Here is a 25,989-nt window from a genome sequence, read left to right as displayed (position 1 = left end):
ATTAGAACTGAGGAAACTGGTGCTTGGAAAAGTTAGACTGCTGTGATCAGGGCTGGGATTCTAGCTCAGTTTTATTTTTCTCCAAAGTCAATATGCGTGGCAGCTGTGCTCAGAATTGAGAGCAGGAGAGAGGGACAGAAGCCTGGTTATTATATATTTTTCCCAGCCCTTTCCTCCCCATTCTGCTAACCCCGTGGTCGGCAAACTGCGGCTCACAAGCCACATGCGGCTCTTTGGCCCCTTGAGTGTGGCTCTTCCACAAAATACCACAGCCTGGGCGAGTCTATTTTGAAAAAGTGGCATTAGAAGAAGTTTAAGTTTAAAAAATTTGGCTCTCAAAAGAAATTTCAATCGTTGTACTGTTGATATTTGGCTCTGTTGACTAATGAGTTTGCCGACACTCATCAAAAGTGAGCAGGATGATACAACTAAAAACTTGTGGGTTTTCTTGTACAGATTTATCAAGTTTTTCACCTCAAATCCTAATTCTGCAGCCCTTATTTTCTATTGCTGTTGTGACAAACATTATAAACTTTGTGGTTTAAAACCACAGATTTATTATATTAACACTTCTGTAAATCAGAAGTCTGCTGTGGCTCTCAGTGGGCTGAGATGTCTCAGAGGGTGCATTTCCTGGAGGCTTAGAGGAGAATCCATTTTCTTGCTTTTTCCAGCTTCCAGGGGCCACGGACTTTCCTTGCCTATGGTCCTTTCCTCCATCTTCAAAGCCAACAACATGGGCCCCATTCTCAAATTGCTGTCTCCCAGGCTCCCTCTTCCACCTTTAAGGACCCTTGTGATTCCTGGGGCCCACCCAGATCATCCAGGGTGGCGCCTGAATTCCATCTGTGACCTTAATTCCCCTTTGCCATGTAACCTAACATATTTACAGGTTTCAGGTATTCCGATGTAGACCACTTTGGGGGCCATTCCACTTATCATAGCTCTTGACTCAGTAATTGTAGCTTAGTTGTAGGTGAATTAATCTTAAAAATTGGGAGTTATAAAACATCTAAGGCCATAGTAAATATGTTTAGATGTTAAGAAAAATAATGCCAATAATAGGAGAATGTTTTAACAGTTTTCTTGCCATAAAATGTGTATCTTTAAAAGTCAGATTTCATTATCACTATCAAGGAATATTTTTGAGCAATTATCCTTATGATTTTAATGTCTCAAGAGTGAAATGAAATGGTACGGACCAAAACAGATTTAGGTCAGAGTTTTTCAGGAAACATGGGGTAGAGTTGTGGTTTCTTTTAGAAACAAAACCCCCTTTGAATCAATATATAGACATTCTGGAATTCCACCTATTTTGCTCACACACTTTTCAATGTTAATAAGAATGGTATGTCTGGCAACAATAGAATAGTGCCAAAGTTCTCAGCTTTAGTTCCAGGGCCTTCCAAGAATGTCTCACTTTCTGATTACAAAAATAAGGCTAAAAACATTATCCGTAAAGTTCTTCAAATGACAAATTACTTACCTAGTGTCTTTGTATAGACTGGAGCCCACGCAGGCAGATTTTGCATTAAGACGTTAACTCTGCACCAGCCCTCTTTTTGTAAAGTCTCCGTTTAACAGATAATTACATGTTTTTCCTTTTAAACTTTACATGCTGCTTGTTACTAAGTTCTTTTCTCCAGTCCTGTCTATTAGTGCTTTGTATCAGTCATGGGTTGTCAGTTGCTTTCTTGGTGGCAAAATTATAAATATCAAACTGAAAACATTAAGTAACAACAGCAATAATGGTGGTGGAGTGCAGGTTGGGGTGAAAATGCTATTCACAATTATATCCATCACTGGTATTGGGCAGAATTGAGTTTCTCAAGTTATCAATTTAACAGTACAGACATCAAGAAAATAATTTACAATGGCTTTATTTAGAACCTCTTTTTCTGCCCAATTTTGAGACATGTGAACTTGACCTTCAGTATTTTACACATTAGGATATTTGCCTTCACATCTGTGATATTTATATGCTATTTAAAAATAGTTACAAAAACCAATATTTATTGATGACTTAATGTGGAAGATAAGGATTTAGCTCTCACCAGCCAACTCCTTTCCCCACCTTCCCACATTCACGTAATTTTTGTTTTAAGTCAGTATTCAAACTTCACATTGCCAATCATGTGAATATTTATAGCTGAGCTATATAATAGAATATTTCCTTATATAATTTTCTTTTTAATAACATTTGCTTATTTTTTCTTTGTGTATATCACTAATTCATTCCCACCTAAATTTTATTTTAAAACAATTCACAGATGAATAAACACTAAATGAACTAATGGAGTAAGTAAAAATTTAGCAATCAACATACTTACAGATAAATTGGATGTTGGAAAAACAACCAGAATCTTTCTTTAGCTATATAAGCTTACAAAAGTGTTAGCATTTAGACTATTTCAGATAATAGTAAACAGTTGATTTTCAGCAATGTGCTAAAGAAATAACTACCAAAGCAACTACATTTACATACCAGTATATAGTATATTAAAGTAACCACTATAAGTTTGTGTAACCTAATTGTGTTCATCTCCATTATAAACATTGTACCCTTCTGATTCAATTAACTCAAGTTTGTTTGAATCCTGAAAAAATACATCTTTAATTTTACCAACAAAATTTCTTTTAAAAATCTCTTGAGTAACAATATTTACCTTTCGACCATATTCAAAACCTCCTAGGTAACTAATACCATCATAGTTCAGAGCAACAAATTTTTTGTGTGGGTCAATATCCTCAGAATTATCTTGCCATCTAGGTAGGCCTTAATAAGAGTTTGATTTTGACTTATAATGATATGGTGCCATTTATTACAACAGCATGTACCATTGCTATAAGTCATTGGTACAGAGATGCTTTCTCCTAAGTTAACTGCTATTTTCAAAGTCTGATTATGGAGACCAATTGCCAGAAAATCACTTTCTTCATTTTGAGCTTTTCCTGTCCACACAATTAAGCCTTCTCTTTCAGTAGTACTGAAATTTAAGGATACAGTAGTGAGCTGGAGGTTTCTTTTTCTATAGTGTGGATCAATGTATTTAATGTAAGAATTACCCATAAATTTTGCAGTTGAAAATGAAGTTTTGCTTTCACAATACCTTCCCACCCAACCCAAAGGACACAAACAACTGTAAGAGAATGACCGGTCAGGTATACATAGAGATTGGTGGAGACAATGGTTATTCAAACAGTACACAGACTGGTCACATGTATTTCCAGTCCAGTGTGGCAAACATCTGCCAAAAAAAGTGGTGCCATTTACTATACATTCACCCCTATTTCTGCACACGGTGTACCCACAGGCTGTCCCATCACAGTCACCTACATTTGAGCCACCTTTCGCTCCTAGTTCAGTTAATTGTAATTCCTGATTATTTATAATAACTTCTCGGACACAACCTTGAAAACCTACCGGTCCATTGGCTGTTGCCATGGGATTTACAAGACTTAAGGAAGACACTCCTCCAATATAGAAGTCAGTATTTGTGTCCAGGTGGCTCATTTTAGCGTTGGCCTTTTCTGTTACATTTATCCCATCCAGATCCAGGTAGCCTTTTGCACCAACTCTTCCTGCTTTAATCACATGCCAAGTGCTTCCACTAGTACTTACTTTTTGGAGAGTTTCTAGAATGACAGTTATGCCACCCAGATTGTAGCGAAGTTGAACAGCACCATTTACTAAAGAGATACATAAAAAATCACCTGTTGAGAAAGAAAACGAGTTTAGTAACAGTGAAATGTTACTCCATTAAAAACGCTTGCTCTTTCTGGCCACTTGAATAAGATTTGGTTTTGGAAAAAGAAGGTAACAAGTCTTGGTCATAATTATGGTAGAGAATTTTCTTTCCATTTACAGATCAAAGTATATGTGTATACATTCATTCACACATTCTGTATTTTTTTGTTCCGGAACTGGCTACATAAGTTTTCCCTAGTTATAAATATTTCCCATTGAGTGAATGAATGTATGGTGGTACTAACTTAAAGCGAGGCGTTCCTTTAAGTAATTTTGGTAAAGTGTGAATGTGTAAAAATAAGCAACATTTGCTACAAGCCATTGACTTTGCTTTTGACAGATTGGGGAGATAGGTAAAAGAAACAAGAGCAGTTGATAGTTACGCTCTGACAACCTTTTATTATAGTGTATGTGTTTCAGCCATGCCCTTGGCATCAAGCACACAGACCCCTAGCTGAGATCTCTGCTTGGGTTTTAAAGGCACCTCGAACTCCAAGTTTGTATCTCAGTGTGTGAATTCCCTCCCATACACCTGGCCTCTTCTAGTCTTCCCCAACTCAGTGAGCCACTCCCTCCATCCCGTTCTTCAGACCAGAAATTTAGGTGTGATCCTTGGATCCATCCTTTCTTTGGTCCACTCATAACCTGTCAAACAGGGGTCTCTGATCAAACAGATTTTTTAGCACTTAGGTTCATTGTAAACATCTTGATTCTGTCCACTTCTCTCCTGCCACTTTAAATTGACTATCATCTCTTCTCCCTTTCCAACTGATTTTCTAGTCTACACTGAAGCTCAAGTGACCGTTTCAAATGAAATTCTCATTATTATACTTCCTTTAATGGCATTAACTACTGTTGGGACAAGAACTTAAAATCTCTGACATATCGACCAAGGCTCTGCAGGTTCCGGGCCCCTCGCTCCGGCTTTCCCTGGAGTGTCTTCTCTCCCTGTTCCTCCACTCGACTCCAGCCACACTGACCTTGCTGGAGAGTTTCATCCTCTTGTTTCAGAATCCTCGCACGCGCACATGCTGTTTTATTGGAACACCCCGGCACCTCACCTAGGCAACTCCTACCCTTATTTGAGCTCTCAGATCAAATGCCACTTCCTCGGAGACGTCTCTTTTGGTCAGGGTTCTTTGGTTTGTTTTCCTTTTAGTGTTTTAATAGCACCAAGTCTCTCTCCTTCACAATATTTATCTCATAATTATATAGTCTTGTGTGAAAACATTTGAACAAATGATCCAGCGTGTTTATGAAGTTGCAGGGAGGTACTCAGAGGAAAAGTAAATGCAACTGTCCATGCCTGGGAAAACGACGGAGGCCTTCAGTGCACACTCTTGTTTCTAGAGGGTAGTCGAGGGGTGCACATAACAAACCCCGCGGGAATCTTCCTCAAAACAGCATTTCCCTTTCCCCTGTCATTTCAGGGCCAATGGAAAGTTCTTTCCTCTCCTATTCAAGAAGACTTGGCACCTGCTACTACTTTTTCCTCTTCCCCCTTTCGAAGTGCCAGGGCGCCTCATCTCCCACCTGCAAATAATGTTCATTCTGCTCTTTGTGGCCCACACCAGACCACTCTCGGGCGGGTGGGAGACCTGGCAGCTCTATGGTCCTATACGTATCATTTCCACCTGAGACAATGCAAAGTACGGTTCTCTTGCTTCAAACATTTTCTCATAATTTCTGGTGAATATAATCTGTGTCATAACATCTGTTATTATTTGATTAATAGCTGCCTCCTTCACTAGCTTATAAGCTTCATGAGAACAGGGGCTGTATCTGATTTGGCCCAACAGTTGGCCCCAACAGGAGATAGTGCCTGGCACATAATGAGATACTCAGTAAGTAATTGTTGCATTAAGAAATACATTTGTATAGTTGTGAGAGAGAGAGAGAGAGAGAGAGAGAGAGAGAGAGAGAGAGAGAGAGAGAGAGAGAAACACTGATGTGAAAGCAAAACATAGATTGCTGCCTCTTGCATGCCCCCTGCTAGGGACTGAGCCGGAAACTCGGGCATCTATGTGCCCTGACTAGAGATTGAACTGGGGACCTCTTGGTTCATGGGTCAACGCTCAACCAACTGAGCCACACTGGCCAGGGTGGGTATTTTTTTTAATTTTTATTAATAGCTCCTCTTAGCAGAGGATGAGCTAGAAGGCTGAGTTAATGTTTCCATGAGATGTGGTTCTTAGAGAAGGTACAAAGTACAGGACAGTCACCTTTAGTTTATGCAACCTTAAATAAATGAAACATACTTCACCCCTTGTTATACCACTTGATTGCTAATAAATAAGTATATGCCTTTCAACTGATAATTACCTTTAGGTTAATCTAAGTCTGCAAATATAGAGCTTAGATTTTTTTTACATTTTAAAGTTTTTATTATTTCCTTACATAAGTCAGATACAGCACCAATCATAACACTAATTAGTCTATTTTTAGTTCTCTTTGTAAATAGTGTCTAATGGCAGATAAAAGGAAAATCTTGACTTTCATGCCTTTTAAAAACATGTAACAAAAAAGTGTCCTTGCCTCCTATGATTATTAATGTGCATGAACTTTTAATTTTATATACTGTGAAGTGTATATATTGATTATAAAATTATGGTATAGCATTCTTAGCCAGTCCTGAATATTTCTTGATTTTCTGCCCTTACTGTACAAAGGTTAACTCTGAGAGTATTTTTAATGAGCAATACAACTGAAGCCAATTACCTCTTAATGTCTTTTGACTTATAAACAGAAATTTTCTGTTCATGATTCTCCCATTTAGTATTTTCACAGATATTTAAATTAACCATGAATTTAAAACCAAATATAATATCAAATCTCAGGAGAAAAATTTCTTCTAAGGTATATTTTGTAGCTCAATCATGTTATCTTTTTTTCTTTGAAAGTATCATCTTTTCTCCTTGAATTTATTTTTAAGGTATTTCAACAGTGCATTGAGACAGAACCACTTTGGTCTAATTAATATTATCATTTAGTAACATATTAAAGCACCTTAAAAATAATTAGATTAGATTGTGAAAATCAGGTATGATTTCTGTTGACCATGAGAAGAAAACTGAATTAGTTATTTCTCAATACAAAAATTTCATTTTCTGAGAAACAAAATGAAAAAAAAAAATCCTAAATGTAAAATTTAAAAAAGGTTTTGCAGTAAAAATGCATGCAAATGTCTTTTTTAAGTTCTGGAGAACAATATAAATAAGTAAATTAAGAACAAAGTAAAAACTCAAATATTAATTTTTAAAACTGAAGCATAGTACTTAGCTATTGTTATTCCATATTCTTTTATAATAGATATGCAAATTTTATAGTTAATATTTTTTATAAACTTAATTTAGGGTGTAGATCCCACATTTTTACCATTTAGAAGACAGAACAACTTAAAGAAAAATTTTTGGAGCTGTAAATGTGGACAGATTTATTGGCAAACTATCAGCATGCCTTCTTTTTTTAAAAAACAAATCTGATATATGCATATTTTGTTCCATTTGACAGAGAATATCCGATATGGCTTCAACCTTTTTTTTGATGGGATTATTATAAAGCTGAGATTATACTATATTTGGATTTTGCTAACTTTAATTCTAACAAAGCTCTTGCTATTTTATTAACATTTATATTTAAGGAGTCAATTCATAAACATAATGCTCACAGTAACAATAGAACATGAAAGTATCAAGTGATTACATACTGATGGGTGAGGTGACTTAAATAAAAATACTTCATCACCTATTACTTAATGGACTATCGGGAATTCATTAGGATTCCCCCTCCTACCCCCCCCCCCCCCCCACCCAAACAAAGATCCTGCCAACTTTACCTGATTGTGCTGTTAGGTGTTGTGCCACGTAAAATAGGATGCCATCTGTAGAAAAAGCCTGGAACTGCATTTGAATATGTGTCTTTTTACGAATATGAAAGGAAGCAAAAGACATCCAGGATAATTCGTGGCTTCTGAAAGATGGGTCACTTATAGATAAAGCTAAAGAACAAAACAAGACAAAAACCAGTTTCAAAAAACAATCTTGCTCATTAATGCATCAGTGCGGTAAACTCAAAATTTTATCACTTACCTTCTCTTCCAAGGGTTGCTCCCTGCTGCATGTACTAGTACATTGAACCTTGGTCACTCTGTTCTAATCCCACTAACAGTAAGTGTTTGGTAATGGGGCCAGTTATTGAAACACCTTCTGTTATTTCTGGTACCTATGTTCCTATTGCTGTCACCGTGTGACACAAATCCTCTGCCCTAGAGTGCATTGTGGACAGACAGGCATCAGATGCATCGATTCTGAGAATGTCTTGTTCTTATCTCAAGAATGTGAGCTTCTTGGGATGTCTTACATGAATAATGCTTTCAGAAAGATGGTTCAAATAGTGGAACATAGAAGGCATCACTCTATGAATTATTCTTCTGTTTCTATATCGCTGATCAAAATATAGAGTGTAATCAAGTTAAGATACATTTGAAGTGACTACATGAATGAAAATAAATGTCAGTTTACTTGACAATAATCTAGGCCCATTTCTTCTCAGAAAGTACTAACTCTGGAGTTTTGCTTCATGTTAAGCATGAGAAGATTTGTTTCAATTATGAATTGAAGTAGAGTCATTAACCTATTTATAGTCCATCACATATTCCTTGTTGCCTCTATGTACAACCAACCAGATGGGAACCATGAGAGGAAGAAGGGAAGTTCTGAGCACCTGGCAGTTTTTACCTCTTTATGGAATCTACCTTCCTTCTTTCTTCCTCGGTGTGTAATGAGACAGTGCTTCATAGAGTGGGCTCTGGTTCCCCACATGCTTGGAGCCATTAATTTATTTACTTGGCCTCTTCTCCCTTTGGACCAGGCCTACACTAACTTTTACTTCCCCTTTTAGATTGATAGGCAACTGGTGGGTTTAGAAACTTGACCTGACTGAAAAGAAGTAAGAAATGGTGGACCTTGAAAATGACTTCAGGTTTTCTCACTGCACAGAATATAGTCAAACACTGCTACAGTTAAATATTTTACCCTTTGTTCTTCCTGCATGATCTCAATAATAATCTGCTTCGTGTTGATATTTACTGCTATGTCCTGACAATGACCTGAAAGACAAGTTGGGGTGCTTCACTGGGCTGGAAAAAGTTTAGCTAAATCAGAAAGCAGGTCTAATTAAGCAAGTTTATCTATATATATATATATAAAGTTCTCTCTGGCACCAATCGCACACATGTGTTTCCGTCTGTCATTGTCAATAGTGAATTTGGTTGACACTTCTATTATAGAGAAAGGGCAAATAGCGATATAAAAATATTTCTTCTAATTAATTTCCTTTCAATGTACATGAATTCGTGCACTGGGCCTCTAGTACTCAATGAGATGTGAGAAAATACTGACAGGCAATTCAGCGCACTCAGAAAACAAATCAATGAACAAAAAGTATTTCTCCAAAGAAATTGAAATTTTAAAGAATCAGGCAGAAATCCTGGAAATGAAGCAGGCAATTAAAGAAATTAAGAGTGAGCTGATGAGCATAGAAAACAGAACCAACCAGTTAGAGGAAAGAACTAGGGATATTGAAGATAGGAATCAAGAAATGATGCAGAGGGAAGAAGAGAGAGACCTGAGAAAAAAATACAAAATAGCCCTATGAGACCTCTGATTCCATTAAATAAATAAATAAATAAATAAATAAATAAATAAATAAACAAACAAACATCAGAATCATAAGGCATAGCGGAGGAGGAAGAGAGAGAGTATGGAATGGAGAATTTTTTTTTCAGCATCTATTTTTCCCCCCTCTCTTTATTAAGGTATTACATATGTGTCCTTATCCCCCAATTGCCCCCGCCCCCCTGGTGTCTGTGTCTATTGGTTAGGCTTATATGTATGCATACAAGTCCTTAGGTTGATCTCTCCCCCTTACCCCCACCCTCCCCTACCTTCCCTCTGAAGTTTGACGGTCTGATAGATGCTTCTCTGTCCCTGGATCTGTTTTTGTTCATCAGTTTATGTTGTTCATTATATTCCACAAATGAGTGAGATCATGTGATATTTATCTTTCTCTGACTGGCTTATTTCGCTTAGCATAATGATCTCCAGGTCCATCCATGCTGCTGCAAATGGTAAGAATTCCTTTTTTTTTTTTTTTTTTTTTTACCACAGTGTAGTATTCCATTCTGTAGATGTACCACAGTTTTTTAATCTATTCATTTGCTGATGGGCACTTAGGCTGTTTCCAAATCTTAGCTATTGTAAATTGTGCTGTTATGAATACAGGGATGCATATATCCTTTCTGAATGGTGTTTCTAGTTTCTTGGGATATGGAATGGAGAGTCTATTAAAACAAATAGTGGGTGAGAACTTCCCAAATCTATGGAAAGAACTAGATCCTTGAATCCAAGAGGCAAACAGAAAACCTAGTTACCTCAATTAAAAGAGGCACTCTCCAAGGCATTTGGTAATGAAGCTATCAAAAATTAGTGACAAAGAAAAAATTCTCAAAGCATCCCAGGAAAAGAAGGAAGTAACCCATAAAGAAAAGCCCATCAAAATTTTACTCGACTTATCAGCAAATACTCTACAAGCCAGAAGAGAGTGGAACCAAATATTCAAATGTCTGAAAGAGAGAAATTACCAGCCATGCATATTATATCCAGCAAAATTATCCTTTAAGTATGAAGGAGAAATAAGAACATTATCAGACATATAGAAGCTGAGGGATTTTATCACTAGGAAACTACCATTGCAGAAAATACTCAAGGGATTTATTCTACCTGAAACAAAGAACATAAGGTCATAACACTACCAGTAGGAATTCCAAAAAACTCGTAGCATAAATAGGGATAATTTGTGATAACAAAAACAGACAAGAGGAAGAGGGACAGGTTATGAATAGGCAAAGGAAGATGAAGATCAGATGCACTCAAAAGGGAAAAAACTATGGTATACTAGTATATGCAACCTCACTTTTTATAAAACTAATGGCAACCACACACAAAAATCCCCCAAACAAGACATATAGCTTAAAAAAAGAGGAAATATGTATGGAATACCACCAAACAAAAACAACAGATAGAAGCATAAAGAACCAATAGGCCCTAACCGGTTTGGCTGAGTGGATAGAGCATCAGCCTGCAGACTGAAGGGTCCCAGGTTCGATTCCGGTCAAGGGCATGTACCTTGGTTGTGGGCACATCCCCAGTAGGAGGTGTGCAGGAGGCAACTGATTGATGTTTCTCACTCATCAATGTTTCTAACTCTCTATCCTTCTCAATTCCTCTCTGTAAAAAATTAATAAAATATATATGTTTTCAAAAAAAGAACCAATGGAAGCACAGAGTTACCAGAAAACAAAAGATAAAATGGCTACAGGAAATCCTCATACATCAATAATTACCCTAGATGTAAATGGTCTAAATTCACCAGTAAAGAGGCACAGAGTAGCAGAGTGGGTTAAAAAACAAAACAAAACTCAACCATATGCTGCCTACAAGAGACACATCTAAAAAGCACAGACAGCCCTGACCGATTTGGCTCAGTGGATAGAGCATCGGCCTGTGGACTGAAGGGTCCCAGGTTCGGTTCTGGTCAAGGGCATGTGCCTTGGTTGCAGGCACATCCCCAGTGGGGGGTGTGCAGGAGGCAGCTGATCGATGTTTCTCTCTCATCGATATTTCTAGCTCTCTATCCTTCTCCCTTCCTCTCTGTAAAAAATCAATAAAATATATTTAAAAAATAAAAAAATAAAAAGCACAGACAAAGGTAGATTCAAAGTAAAAGGATGGAAAAATGATTCTCCAAGCAAATAACATCCACAAAAAAGCAGGTGTAGCCATACTTATATCTGACAAAATAGATCAAGAAAACAAAGATATCAAGAGACAAAGATGGACACTTTATAATGATAAAAGGAACACTACATCAATAAAACATAACACTTTTTAATATATATGCACCCAACCAGGGAGCACCAAAGTATATTACATAGCTACTCACAGAACTAAAGAAACAAACAGATCAAAACACAATTACCAGGCGTACCGGTTAATAATGCAGGTTTTTTTTCAATAGATGGAGTTACACATATGTTGATATATATGCGATTTGATATGTATGCTATTTTGTTGTATTGACAGCAAGCTTCAAAATTTCATATGTCAAATTTTCTGAAGGTGTTAACATCATAGATATTTTTACACTTAAAAAATGTCGAATTTCATACCAAAAAAAGAGCATTTGCGGGAAGTTTTAATTCATTACTTACTTTGAATAAAAGTGCTGCTCAAAGTTATCGTATACTTGGGAAGCTTATTGATGAACATGCTCCATCTCAAGATACTTGTGAATGCTGGTTTAAATGTCTTAAAAGTGATGATTTCAACGTGAAAGACAAAGACGTCCGGGTCAACTGAAAAAGTGTGAAGACCAACAATTACAAGAATTATTGGATGAAGATGCATGTCAAACTCAAAAACAGCTTGCAGAATGATTAAATGTTGCTCAGCAAACAATTTCTGATTGTTTACAAGCAATGGGAAAGATTTTAAAGGACGAAAGACAAATGGAAAACGGAAAAGTCATCGGTAAAATGTTGCTTCAACGGCACGAAAGTAAGTCTTTTTTGCATCAAATTGTGACTGGCGATGAAAAGTGGATTTACTTTGAGAATCCCAAATGCACAAAATCATGAGTTGATCCAGGTCAACCATCAATATCGACTGCAAGGCCAAATCGCTTCAGAAAGAAGACAATGCTCTGCATTTGGTGGGATCAGGAAGGTGTGGTGTATTATGAGCTTCTAAAACGAGGTGAAACCATTAATACTGATTACTACCAACAACAAATAACCAATTTGAACCACACTTTGATTGTGAAATGACCAGAATGGCCAGAAGACATGGCAAAGTAATTTTGCTTCATGATGACACACCATCACACACTTCAAAACCAGTTAAAGACATGTTAAAAGATCTTGTTTGGGAAGTATTAACCCACCCACTGTATTCACCAGACCTTGCTCCTTCAGATTACCACTTGTTCTGATCAATGGCACACGCACTTTCTGAGCAGCACTTTAAAACGTACGAAGAAGTGGAAAATTGGGTCTCTGAATGGTTTGCCTCAAAACAAGAAAAGTTCTATTGGGACGGTATCCACAAATTACCTGAAAGATGGGGGAAATGTGTAGCTAGCGATGGACATTACTTTGAATAAAGCACTTTTGATGTTTCTCTTGAAATTATTGTGTTTTCTTTGATTACAAAATCCACATTATTAACTGGTACACCTGGTATAGTTGGAGACCCTAATACTCCATTGACAGCTCTAGACAGATCAACCAAACAAAAAAAAAAAATCAATAAAGAAGTATTGACCTTAAATGAAACTCTAGACCAATTTACAGAACACTTCATCCCAGAACATCAGATTATACATTCTTCTCCAGTGCATATGGAACAGTCTCAAGGACAGACCATATGTTGGGTCACAGAACAGTCATCAACAAATTCAAAAAGATTGAAATTATTCCAAGCATATTTTCTGATCACGATGCCTTAAAATTAGAAATCAACTGCAAAAAGGAGGTAAAAAAAAAAAAACTCCTACAAATATGTGGAGATTAAACAACATATTATTAAAAAATGACTGGGTCAAAAAAGAAATAAAAGGTGAGATAAAAAGATATTAGAGACAAACAAGAATGATAACACAACATATCAAAACCTCTAGGATGCAGCAAAAGCTATAAAAAGAGGGAAGTTTGTATCATTACAGGTCTATCTCAAGAAACAAGAGAAATTCCAAGTAAACAATCTAAAATCCACCTTAAAAGACTAGAGAAAGAACAAAAGCAACCATAAATTAGCAGAAGAAAGGAAATAATAAAAATTAGAGCAGAATTAAATGAAATAGAGAAAAAGAGTATACAAAAAATCAATGACACAAAGAGCTGATTCTTTGAAAAGATTAATAAAATTGACAAACCCCTGGCTAGACTCACTGAGGAAAAAAAGGGAAAAGAACCATATAAACAAAATCAGAAACGAGAGAGGAGAAATTACCACAGACATCAGAGATATACAAAGGATCATACTAGAATATTATGAAAGCTTTTATGCCACCAAATTCAATAACCTAGAAGAAATATGGATAAGTTCCTAGAAATATATAACCTTCCTAGACTAAATCACGAAGAACTGCTAAATCTAAATAGATCGATCAGCAGTGAGGAAATTGAAACAACCATCAAAAACCTCCCCAAAAAACAAACGTCCAGGACCAGATGGCTTCACCAATAGATTCTACGAAACGTTCAAGGAAGAATTAAAACCTATTCTTTGCAAACTCTTCCAAAAAATTGAAGAGGCAATACTTCCTAACACATTCTAGGAAGCCAATATAACCCTGATACTAAAACCTGCCAAAGATAACACACAAAAAAGAAAATTACAGGTCAATATCCCTGATAAATACAGACGCAAAAATCCTCACCAAAATACTAGCTAATTGAATACAACAGTACATCGAAAAATAATACATCATGACCCAGTGGGATTCATTCCAGGGGCACAAGGATGGTTCAACAATTGCAAATGAATCAACGTAATATACCACATTAACAAAAGAAAGGATAAAAATCATATGATCTTGTCAATAGATGCAGAAAAAACATTTGATAAGATACAACATCCATTTATGACTAAAATGCTCAATAAAATAGGAATAGAAGGAAAGTACCTCAACATAATAAAGGCCATATATGATAAACCCTCAGCCAATATCATACTCAATGGTGAAAACTGAAAGCTTTTCTCCTAAGATCAGGAACAAGACAAGGATGTCCACTCTCACCACTCTTATTCAACATAGTACTGGAAGTTCTAGCCAGAACAATAAGGCAAGAGAAAGAAAAAAAGGCATCCAAATAGGGAAGGAAGAAGTCAAACTGTCACTTTTTGCAGACGACATGATGCTATATATAGAAAACCCTAAAGACTACCAAAAAAAACAAAACAAAACTCGAAATAATAAACAAATACAGTCAAGTTGCACGATATAAAATCAATGTGCAAAAATCCATTGCCTTCCTGTTTACCAACAACAAAACTTCAGAAAAAGAAATGGAGAAAACAATTCCTTTTGCAATCGCAACCAAAAGAACAAAATACCTAGGAATAAACTTAACAAACAATGTGGAAGACCTATATACTGAAAATTACAAAACATTATTAAAAGAGATTGAAAAAGACACAATGAAATGGAAAAATATCCTGTGTTCATGGATTGGAAGAATCAACATAGTTAAAATAGCCATTTTACCCAAAGCAATATACAGATTTAATGCAAGCCCCATAAAATCTCAATGTCATTTAAAAAAAATTAAGTTCTTTATTGTTTAATGTATTACATAAGTCTCCTTTTCCCCCCATTGACCTCTCCCTGGCCACCCCCAACCTCCAGCACATGCCCTCACCCCCACCCCCATCTGTGTCCATTGGTTATGCTCATATGCATGCATACAAGTCCTTTGGTTGATCTCTTAGCCCCTCACCCCCCACCTTCCCTCATAGGTTGGACAGTCTAATCGATGCTTCTAGGACTCTGGTTCTGGGTGTTTTTTTATTGTCTAAAGTTTTACATAAGTCTCCTTTTTCTCCAATTGACCCTCCCCTCACCCCCAGCAATTCCCAACCCAGGCAAGCCCCCACAGCTCCAGTGTCTGTGTCCATTGGTTACGCTAATATGCACGCGTACAAGTCCTTTGGTTGCTCTCTAACCATCGCACCCCCCCCCCCCCCACACACACACACTTGCCATTTGTCTCTGGATCCATTTTTGTTCATCAAATTATGTTGATCATTATATCCCACATATGAGTGAGATCATGTGATATTTATCTTTCTCCGACTGACTTATTTCGCTTAGCAGAATGCTCTCCAGTTCCATCCATGCTGTTGCAAATAGTAAGAATTCCTTCTTTTTTATAGCAGCATAGTATTCCATTGTGTAGATGTACCACAGTTTTCTAATCCACTCATCCGCTGATGGGCACTTAGGCTGTTTCCAAATCTTAGCTATGGCAAATTGTGCTGCTATGAACCTAGGGGTGCATATATCCTTTCTGATTGGTGTTTCTAGTTTCTTGGGATATATTCCTAGAAGTGGTATTACTGGGTCAAATGGCAGTTCCATTTTTAGTTTTTTGAGGAAACGCTATACTGTTCTCCACAGTGGCTGCACCAGTCTGAATTCCCACAGGCAGTGCAAGAGGGTTCCTTTTTCTCCGCATCCTCTCCAGCACTTGTCGTTTGTGGATTTATTGATGATAGCCATTCTGAGAGGTGTGAGATGGTACCTCATTGTTGTTTTGATTTGCATCTCTCAGTCTGTATGTCCTCTTTTGAAAGGTGTCTATTTAGGTCCTTTGCCCAGTTTTTGATTGGATTGTTTATCTTCCTTTTGTTAAGTTGTATGAGTTCCCTATAAATGTTGGAGATTAAACCCTTATCGGAGAGATAACATTGGCAAATATGTTCTCCCATGCAGTGGGCTTTCTTATTGTTTTGTTAATGGTTTCTTTTGCTGTGCAGAAGCTTTTTATTTTGATGTAGTCCCATTTGTTTATTTTCTCATTAGTTTCCATTGCCCTAGGAGCTGTATCAATAAAGACATTGCTATGACAAATGTCTGATATTTTGCTGCTAATGGCTTCTTCTAAGATTTTTATGGTTTCCTGCCTTACGTTTAAGTCCTTTATCCATTTTGAGTTTATTTTTGTGTATGGTGTAAGTTGGTGGTCTAGATTCATTTTTTTCATGTATGCATCCAATTTTCCCAACACTCTTTATTGAAGAAACTGTCTTGACTCCATTGTATGCTCTTGCCTCCTTTGTCAAATATTAATTGATCATAATGGCTTGGGTCAATTTCTGGATTCTCTGTTCTGTTTCATTGGTCTATATATCTGTTCTTGTGCCAGTACCAGGCAGTTCTGAGAACAGTGGCTTTGTAATATAGCTTAATATCTGGTATTGTGATCTCTCCAACTTTGTTCTTCTTTCTTAAGATTGCTGCAGCTACTCAGGGTCTTTTTTTATTCCAGATGAATTTTTGGAGAGTTTGTTCTAGATCTTTGAAGTATGCTGTTGGTATTTTAATGGGCATTACATTGAATCTATAGATTGCTTTAAGTAATATGGATATTTTAATGATGTTGATTCTACCAATTCATGAGCACAGTATATTCTTCCATTTATTTATGTCTTCCTCTATCTCTTTCTTCAGTATCCTGTAATTTTCTGAGCACAGGTCCTTTACCTCCTTGGTTAAATTTATTCCTAGGTACCTTAATTTTTGTGTTATAATGGTAAATGGGATTTTTTTTTTTTTAGTTTCTCTTTCTGTGAGTTCATTATTGGTGTATAAAAAAGCCATAGATTTCTGGGTGTTAATTTTGTATCCTGCTACATTGCCAAATTTACTTATTAAGTCAAGTAGTTTTTTAATGGAGTCTTTAGGGTTTTCCAAGTACAGTATCATGTCATCTGAAAATAAGGACAATTTTACTTCTTCTTTTCCAATTTGAATGCCTTCTATTTCTTCATGTCTGATCGCTGTGGCTAGCACTTCCAGTACTATGTCAAACAAGAGTGGTGAAAGTGACCACATGTATATGAACAGATAATTTTCAATAAAGGAGCCAGAAATGCACACTGGAGTAAAGATAGTCTCTTCTATAAATGGTGCAGGGAAAACTGGAAAGCCACATGCAAATGAATGAAACTGCATTGCAGTTTGTCCCCATGTACAAAAATTAATTCAAAATGGATCAAAGACTTAGACATAAGACCCGAAACTATAAGTCACATAGAAAAAAATATAGGTACCAAACTTATAGACCTGGGTGGTAGAGAACATTTTATGGACCTGACCCTAAAGGCAAGGGAGGTAAAGGCAAAAATAAATGAATGGGACTATATCAAACTGAAGAGCTTCTGCACAGCAAAAGAAACAGACAATAAAACAAACAGGCAGCCAACCAGATGGGAGATGATATTTGCAAACAGTAGCTCTGGCAAAGGTTTAATTTCCAAAATATATAAAGAATTGATAAAACTCAACACCAAACAAATAAACAATCCAATCAAAAGTGGGCAGAGAACCTAAAGATACATCTCTCCCAAGAAGACATATAAACAGCTAATAGATATATGAAAAGATATTCAACTTCTCTGGCAATTAGGGAAATGCAAATTAAAACTACAATGAGATACCACCTTACACCAGTTAGAGTGGCCATTATCAACAAGACAAGCAACAAGTGTTGGAGAGGTTGTGGCAAAAAGGGAACCCTCAATGCCCTGCTGGTAGGAATGTAGACTGGTACAATCACTATGGAAAGCAGTCTAGTGGTTCCTCAAAAAATTAAAAATTAAGCTACTATATGACCCAGCACCCCCACTCCTGGGTATATACCCGAAGAACTCCAAATCATTTATACGCAAAGATATATGCACCCCTATGTTCACTGCAGCGTTATTCACGGTGGCCAAGACTTGGAAACAGCCAAAGCGCCCTGTGATAGAGGACTGGATAAAGAAGATGTGGTACGTATACACACTGGAGTGCTACACGGCCATGAGGAAGGATGAAATAGTGTCATTTACAATAACATGGATGGGCCTTGAGAACATTATGGGAAGTGAAGTAAGTCAGACAGAATAAGCTAAGAACTATATGATTTCACTCATATGTGGGATATAAAGCTGAAACTTATGAACACAGACAGCAGTGTGGTGGTTGCCAGAAGGAGGGGGGTAGGAGAGGAGGAAGGGATCCTAATATGAGGTGACAGGAGAAGACTTGACTTTGGGTGGTGGGCACATGGTCCTATAACTTAGTAATCCACACATGAAACCTATATGTTCATGTTGACTAATATTTAATTAGTCAACAATAAAATTTAATTAAAAAAATACAGGTTTAAAAAGTGGGTGTCCTTTTGAAATTGTTCTTGTAGGAATTACTAAAGGAATACATATTCATTATAAGACATTGACACAGAACAGAAGAGTGTAAAATAAAAAGGTAAAATTTCATTGTGCTTTCTTCTCTCTTAATTCCCAGGAACTCCTGTTAATAGATAGCCAGACTTTAGTTTTCAATGCATATACAATGATTGGGTGCATATCTAGTTATATCTGATTTGCTCACACAAATGAAACCATGTTATAGATAAACTATGCATAATATACCTGAAAAATATGTTTTTATTGATTTTAGAGAGAATTGAAAGGAGAGCGAGAGAGATTGAAACATTAGCATCAACATGAAATAGAAATATCATCATCAATCAGCTGCTTCCTGCATGCCCCCTCCTGGGGATCAAGCCAAAATCCAGCCATGTGACTAACTGGAATTGAACCCGTGATTTCTTGGTGCATGGGTCGAGATGCTCAACCACTGAGCCACACTGGCTGGGCCACAAGATACTTTTTTCACTGAATTCTGTATTTTCATGAAAGTTTGATGTTAGCACATTTTGCCTATTGTTTCAATGCATAGATATTCGATACCTTTTATTGCTGAATTATGATGATTTTGTACATTGGTACAGCTTAAGCAGAATACTGAAAGTTTTGAGGCCTTTTAGATGTGAGTGGGTCTGCCTGTGGAGACAGGTAGAAGCTACACAGAGGGCTTTGAAAGAACTCTGGCTGAATAAGTCATCTTTATCGTTCCTAAATTAACTGCAGAACATTTCCACTATTCTTCACTCTGAGGTAGAATTTGGGAAAAGTCCAGGTTTTCCAGTGACTTACAGTCATTCTGACAGTGAATCATCTTTAGGAGACTTTGCTAATCAATATAGGTTAATTAAGAGAAAACACCAACACCCCTTTTCTTGGACAACTCATTTACTGGGTCCTGGCCAATAGCCTCAGGGCTGGTCAGCGTGAGAGGCAGTTTCAGAAGGGATAATTCTCAGAGGAATAATAGCTAATGATTCCCGTGACTTCCAAATCACGTAAGTTTCACTCATGACCTCACTTTCATGACCTTATTTGTTATAAAAAGGACTCCTAGAGGAATTACTTATATTTACCACTGTTTGACAACATGGCATTGACTGAAACCAGGCCAGTGCAATCTGAGGAAAAAGCAGAATGGGCCTGGCTGGTGTGGTTCAGTGGTTGAGCATTGACCTATGAACCAAGAGGGTTCCAGACTCAATTCCAGGTCAGGGCACATGCCCAGGTTGCGGGCTCCCTCCGTGGTCGAGGGGATGGGGAGAGGCGTGCGGGAGGCAGCCAATTGATGTGTGTCTCTCATCAATGTTTCTATCTCTCTATCCCTCTCCCTTCCTCTCTCTCTAAAATCAATAGAAACATATTTAAAAGAAAAAAAAAAAGAAAGAAAAGAAAGCAGAATGGGCTGATTTGTGAGGTATAAACACTTGGATTGCAATGGTCTGCCACCTGACTAAAAGAATCCACAGATTTCTAAAAAAATGTTTTGAATAAATATAGAGATGGGCAAAAGTGGGTTTACAGTTATGAGTATGCAAAACACAAAGTTTATTCTTGTATTATTATTTATTAATTATTGTATTATTTTCTATATGAACAACTGTGAGCCCATTTCCCCCCACCCCTGTAGATTTCTTCAAAACACTTCAGAGTAGGCGTTATGGGACATCAGAGGAAGACATTTTTAGGCTTCAGGAAGAGCACAGGTTGGCCTATTATCAAAGATCGTGGGAAAGATGTGAGGACGTGGAAATGATTTATTGAAAGGGCTGGACTTGATAGGAGGCACTCAGAAAGTAGCTTGACTTTTCCCCCTGTGACTGCCCTTTAGACATGCTCTTTGGGATCTTTTATTCTCATTCCTGGTGATATCCCGGGCAAATTCCTTAGCTTTTTGATCATTTTCAGGTCACATGAAATGTTATCATTCAGGTATTAAGAAATCCCATTCAATTTGAATCCATTCAATTCTTTCTCCATAGCTCAGATCTCACTTGAGCTTAGAAAATGAAATTGGGGAGAGGGGTGTTTTGTTTTTTATTTGTGCTAATGCTTGCTCTCCCCCTTCACCTTGCTGCTTTGCTGCTTTTAGCTTTTCCAAGATGATACTGAGGATCAGTGATAAGACCGGAGGGGTCTTTCTTGTCTGCTGCTGTTTGTCGTCTCTCTCAGCTGTCTAATGTCCTCTGTTGCAACAGACAGTCCTTTGGACCTTTCTGTGTCCTCCACTCCAGGGCACTTCTGACCTGCAGTTCCTGACAAGGCTGATAGACCTTAGCAGTATCTTTAGTCAACTTCAAGTTTGTAGAATATGGTCACTTTGATCTTACTAAAATTCATAGTGCTGAAATGTTAAAATTTGGGACTGCACTTGAATGGAAATCTACTGTTGACTGTAATTTTTTAGTGGTCCCAGGGCCTGTGACCCCTATTCCAGTTTACTTTGTTTCCAGAGTCTCTTTAAATGCTCTGTGTGGTTGGGCATTAGATCCTGCCTGAGTGACTCTATGTAATGGTCATGATCCACTAAGGCTTATGTGAAGGATCTTATAGTTGAGGCTCAGAAAATTCAAAAGACATAGTCCCCAGGAAGAGATCATTAAACATTTCAGGTTTTACAGTGTCTGATTTTACTTATTTATTTATTTTTAAAAAAAATATATTTTATTGATTTTTTTACAGAGAGGAAGGGAGAGGAATAGAGAGTTAGAAACATCAATGAGAGAGAAACATTGATCAGCTGCCTCCTGCACTGGGGATGTGCCCGCAATTAGGGTACATGCCATTAACCGGAATCGAACGTGGGACCCTTCAGTCCTTAGGCCGACATTCCATCCACTGAGCCAAACCCGTTAGGGCAATTTTACATATTTAAAAAAATATTTTTATTGATTTCAGAGAAGAAGGGAGAGGGAGAGAGATAGAAACATCAATGCTGGTACAATATTTGCAAATCAATAAACGTGATACATCACATAAACAAATTGAAAGACAAAAATCACATGATCATTATCAATAGACGCAGAAAAACCATTCGACAAAATCCAACACCCATCTATATATCCTATATAATAAAGAGGTAATATGCAAATTGACCATCACTCCAACACACAAGATGGCTGTCCCCATGTGGTCAAAGATGGCCACCCTCATGTGGACACAAGATGGCCACCACAAGATGGCTGACAGGGCAGGGCAGTTGTGGGCGATCAGGCCTGCAGGGGAGGGCAGTTAGGGGTGACCGGGCCAGCAGAGGAGGGCAGTTGGGGGTGACCAGGCCAGCAGGGGAGGGCAGTTAGGGGTGACCAGGCTGGCAAGGGAGGGGAGTTATGGGTGATCGGGCCAGCAGGGAAGGGCAGTTGGGGGCGACCAGGTCTGCAGGGGAGGGCAGTTGGGGGCAAACAGGCCAGCAGGGGAGAGCAGTTAGGGGTGACCAGGCCAGCAGGGGAGGGTAGTTGGGGCAACCAGGCCTGCAGGGGAGGACAGTTAGTGGTGACCAGGCTGGCAGGGGAGGGCAGTTAGGGGCAATTGGGCCAGCAGGGAAGCAGTTAGGTGTCAATCAGGCTGGCAGGGTAGTGCTTAGGGGGTGATCAGGTGGGCAGGCAGAAGCTGTTAGGGGCAATCAGGCAGGCAGGCAGGCAGGCGAGCAGTTGGGAGCCAGCAGTCCTGGATTGACAGAGGGATGTTCGATTGCCCGTTTAGGCCTGATCCCAGGGCCTAAATGGGCAGTCAGACCTCCCTCAAGGGGTCCCAGATTGGAGAGGGTGCAGGCTGGGCTGAGGGACACTCCCCTCTGTGCATGAATTTTGTGCACTGGGCCTCTAGTTAGTATATAAAAGCCTAAGTGACCCTTACTACTGAATGACCAGAACGACTGGTCACTCTGATGCACACTGACCACCAGGGTGCAGATGCTCAATGCAGGAGCTGCCTCCTGGTGGTCAGTGCCCTCCCACAGCGGGAGCGCTGGTCAGCCAGAAGCCAGGCTCATGGCCTTTTCTCTCCTTTTCAGCACATGATAGGATTGTGGCTACCAAGCGGTGGCAGTGGTGGCAGGCACAGCAGGCTGGGATGAGCAGCAGCGGAGCTGTGCCCGGCCCCAGCTGGGCCTCCTCCCTGGCCACCTGCTACTTTCGCACTGCTACATCCCCTGAGGGGTCCTGGATTGCGAGAGGACGCAGGCCAGGCTGAGGGACCCCACTCATGTATGAACCCGTGCACTGGGCCTCTAGTTTTTGATAAAATCTCTCAGCAAAGTGGGAATAGAGGGAGCATATCTCAACATGATAAAGGCCATATATGACAAACCTACAGCCAAGATCATACTCAATGGGCAAAAACTAAAAGCATTTCCCTTAAGAACAGGAACAAGACAGTGATGTCTTTCACCACTCTTATTCAACATAGTACTGGAAGTCCTAGCTACAGTGATCATCAAGAAGAAATAAAAGGCATCCAAATTGGAAAGGAGGAAGTAAAACCCTCATTATTCGTAGATGACATAACACTGTATATAAAAAATCTTAAAGACTCCACCAAAAAACTATTAGATTTAATCAATGAACTTGGCAATGAAGCAGGATACAAAAAAGAAAAAAAAGAAACAATGATGAGAGAGAATCATTGATCGGCTGCCTTCTGCACAACTCTTCCTGGGGATTGAGCCCTCAACCCGGGCATGTGCCCTTGACCAGAATCGAATCCGGGACCCTGAAAGTTCACAGGCCGATGCTCTATCCACTGAGCCAAACCAGCTAGGGCTTTACTTATTGTATTTTAGAAAGTATTTTTATTGATTTTTTAGAGAGAGAGGAAGGGACAGGGAGAGAGAGAAACATCGATGTGAGAGTGAAATGTTGATCAGCTTCCCGCAGCACGCCCCCTACCAGGATCGAGCCAGAAATCCAGGCACGTGCCCTGACCAGGAATTGAACCAGCAACCTTTGGTACAACTGAGGTACACCAGCCAGGACAGATTTTACTTACTTACTTACTTACTTACTTACTTATTTATTTATTTTTGCCATCCATGTTAAAAGTTTAAAAGGCAACTTAAAGAATTTAAAAAGACCTCTCAGCTATTTCCATTGTAGGATATTTTTGTGTGAAATTCTCCTGGCCTTTGTTATTGGGATATGAGGTGTGGAAATCATGAAGGCTGCTCACCTAACATTTCAGGTTTTCTCTCCTTTTCAGCACATGATAGGATTGCACTTTCCTGTCCCTTTTGAGGGGCTAGAACCAGGGTATGGTTTGCATTATCTTTCCTAGGTTCAGTGATTGTAGAAGCATCAGACAGACAGACAAACAAACAAACAAACTCCACAAAAAGTCTCCATCTACCTGAGTCCCTGAGTAACTAGTTTGAGAAAAACCTCCTTGATGACGCATAGTGTGAGCAAGAAACACCCTTTTGTTTGTTAAGCCACTGAGATTTTGGGATTGTTTCTCACTGCATCATAACCTAGCCTTACATGATTAGTATAGGCAGTTTATGAAGATCAGCAGAAAAAAAAGTCTTAACAAGAAACATTTCATATTTAAAAGTACCAACTGTCATGTTATAATTAAGTGAAATAATCTCTGCTAAACTAAAACACAGCAAGAAGAAAATGACTACTGCATTTAGTATCAATATTCTGAAGACAAACAGTGCCATATTCTTGTTTACTATCCTATATAATAAAAAAGTAATATGCAAATTAACCATCACTCCACTACACCCAAAGCCACGCCCACCAGTCAATTAGGAGCGAGTATGCAAATTAACCCAACCAAGATGGCTGTGGCCATGGAGCGAGCAGGAGGCTTGGGTTTCACCAGCAATGGAGGAAGCCAAGCTTTCCACACACCCTAGCTGGCCCTGAACTCCACTCAAGGCTACAAACTTTCAATTATAGAAGATAAATAAATCCCAACAAAAATGGCAGCAGCCATGGAACTAGAGAGAGCAGGAGGCTTGAGTTGCCCCTGCCAATGGAGGAAGCTAAGCTTTCTGCAGCCCTGGCCTGCCTTGGCCTCCGCTCAAGGCTACAAAGTTTCAATTATAGAAGATAAATAAATCCCAGATACCAGGGCCTCCACTTGGGTCGCTGGGGCATGTGGCTGGCCTACAAACCACCACAGGCCCCTCGCCCAGGCCACCCCATGCCCCAAGGGAACCCCCACCCTGATCCGGGACACGCTTCAGGGCAAACCACCTGGCCCCTACCCATGTACCAGGCCTCTATTCCTATCTAATAAAAGAGTAATATACAAATTGACCATCACTCCAACACACAAGATGGCTGCCCCCATGTGGACACAAGATGGCCGCCACAAGATGGCCAGCAGGGGAGGGCAGTTGGGAGGGATCAGGCCTGCAAGGGAGGGCAGATGTGAGCGATCAGGCCAGCAGGGGAGGGCAGTTGGGAGGGACCAGGCCTGCAAGGGAGGGCAGTTGGGGGCGATCAAGCCTGCAGGGGAGGGCAGTTAGGGGTGACCAGACTGGCAGAGGAGGAAAGTTGGGGGTGACCGGGCCTGCAGGGAAGGGCAGTTAGAGGCAAACAGGTTGGCAGGGGAGCAGTTAGGCATCAATCAGGCTGGCAGGGGAGTGGTTAGGAGATCATCAGGCTGGCAGGCAGGCGAGCAGTTGGGAGCCAGTAGTCCTGGATTGTGAGAGGGATGTCCAACAGCCCGTTTAGGCCCGATCCTATCCCGGGCCTAAACGGGCAATTGGACATCCCTCGAGGGGTCCCAGATTGAGAGGGTGCAGGCTGGGCTGAGGGACACCCCCCCTGTGCACAAATTTCGTGCACTGGGCCTCTAGTAAATGAATAAAAATATTAAAAACAAGAAACCTATGAGCTGTATGGTAGCATCAGTTATGATGAAGGATCTTTAATTTTGCACATTTTTTCTTCCTCTGGGAAGAATAATTCTAAAATTCTTTCAAGATTATTCACAGAGAATCTGGAGACATAAATGTGTTTATTGGCAAGGTATAAAACCAATCCAGAAAAATAAAATTACCAGTTTAATAAAATTATTGCACACATTCTTTAAAAAATTATTCTTAATCATTTATGTGGAAATAATTTTAAATCTACAGAAAATTGAAAAAAAATAGGACAAAAAATATTGTACCCAACTTCACCTTTTGTTAATATTCTGTTTTACCTAGTTTAATCTATCGATGTATCTAATATTTTTGCAATCACTTGAAAG

General features: G+C 38.9%; 1 protein-coding gene across 1 annotated transcript in view; it reads right to left on the bottom strand.

Moving 5' to 3' along the window:
* Nucleotides 1-153: 153 nt before the first annotated feature.
* Nucleotides 154-25,989, bottom strand: part of EYS (eyes shut homolog) — a gene marked incomplete at its 5' end in the record, with an annotated part of 1,363,978 nt that continues 1,338,142 nt past the window's right edge. Inside the window, 3 exon segments of the mRNA XM_079781621.1 lie at nucleotides 154-2,755; nucleotides 2,758-3,714; nucleotides 7,584-7,745. Of these exon segments, the coding sequence (XP_079637747.1) occupies nucleotides 2,529-2,755; nucleotides 2,758-3,714; nucleotides 7,584-7,745 (1,346 nt within the window). The 3' untranslated portion in view covers nucleotides 154-2,528.

Source organism: Cnephaeus nilssonii (genome assembly GCF_951640355.1).
Source record: "Cnephaeus nilssonii genome assembly, chromosome: 9".
Taxonomy (NCBI): domain Eukaryota; kingdom Metazoa; phylum Chordata; class Mammalia; order Chiroptera; family Vespertilionidae; genus Cnephaeus; species Cnephaeus nilssonii.
This window is presented reverse-complemented; position numbering and strand designations above follow the sequence as displayed.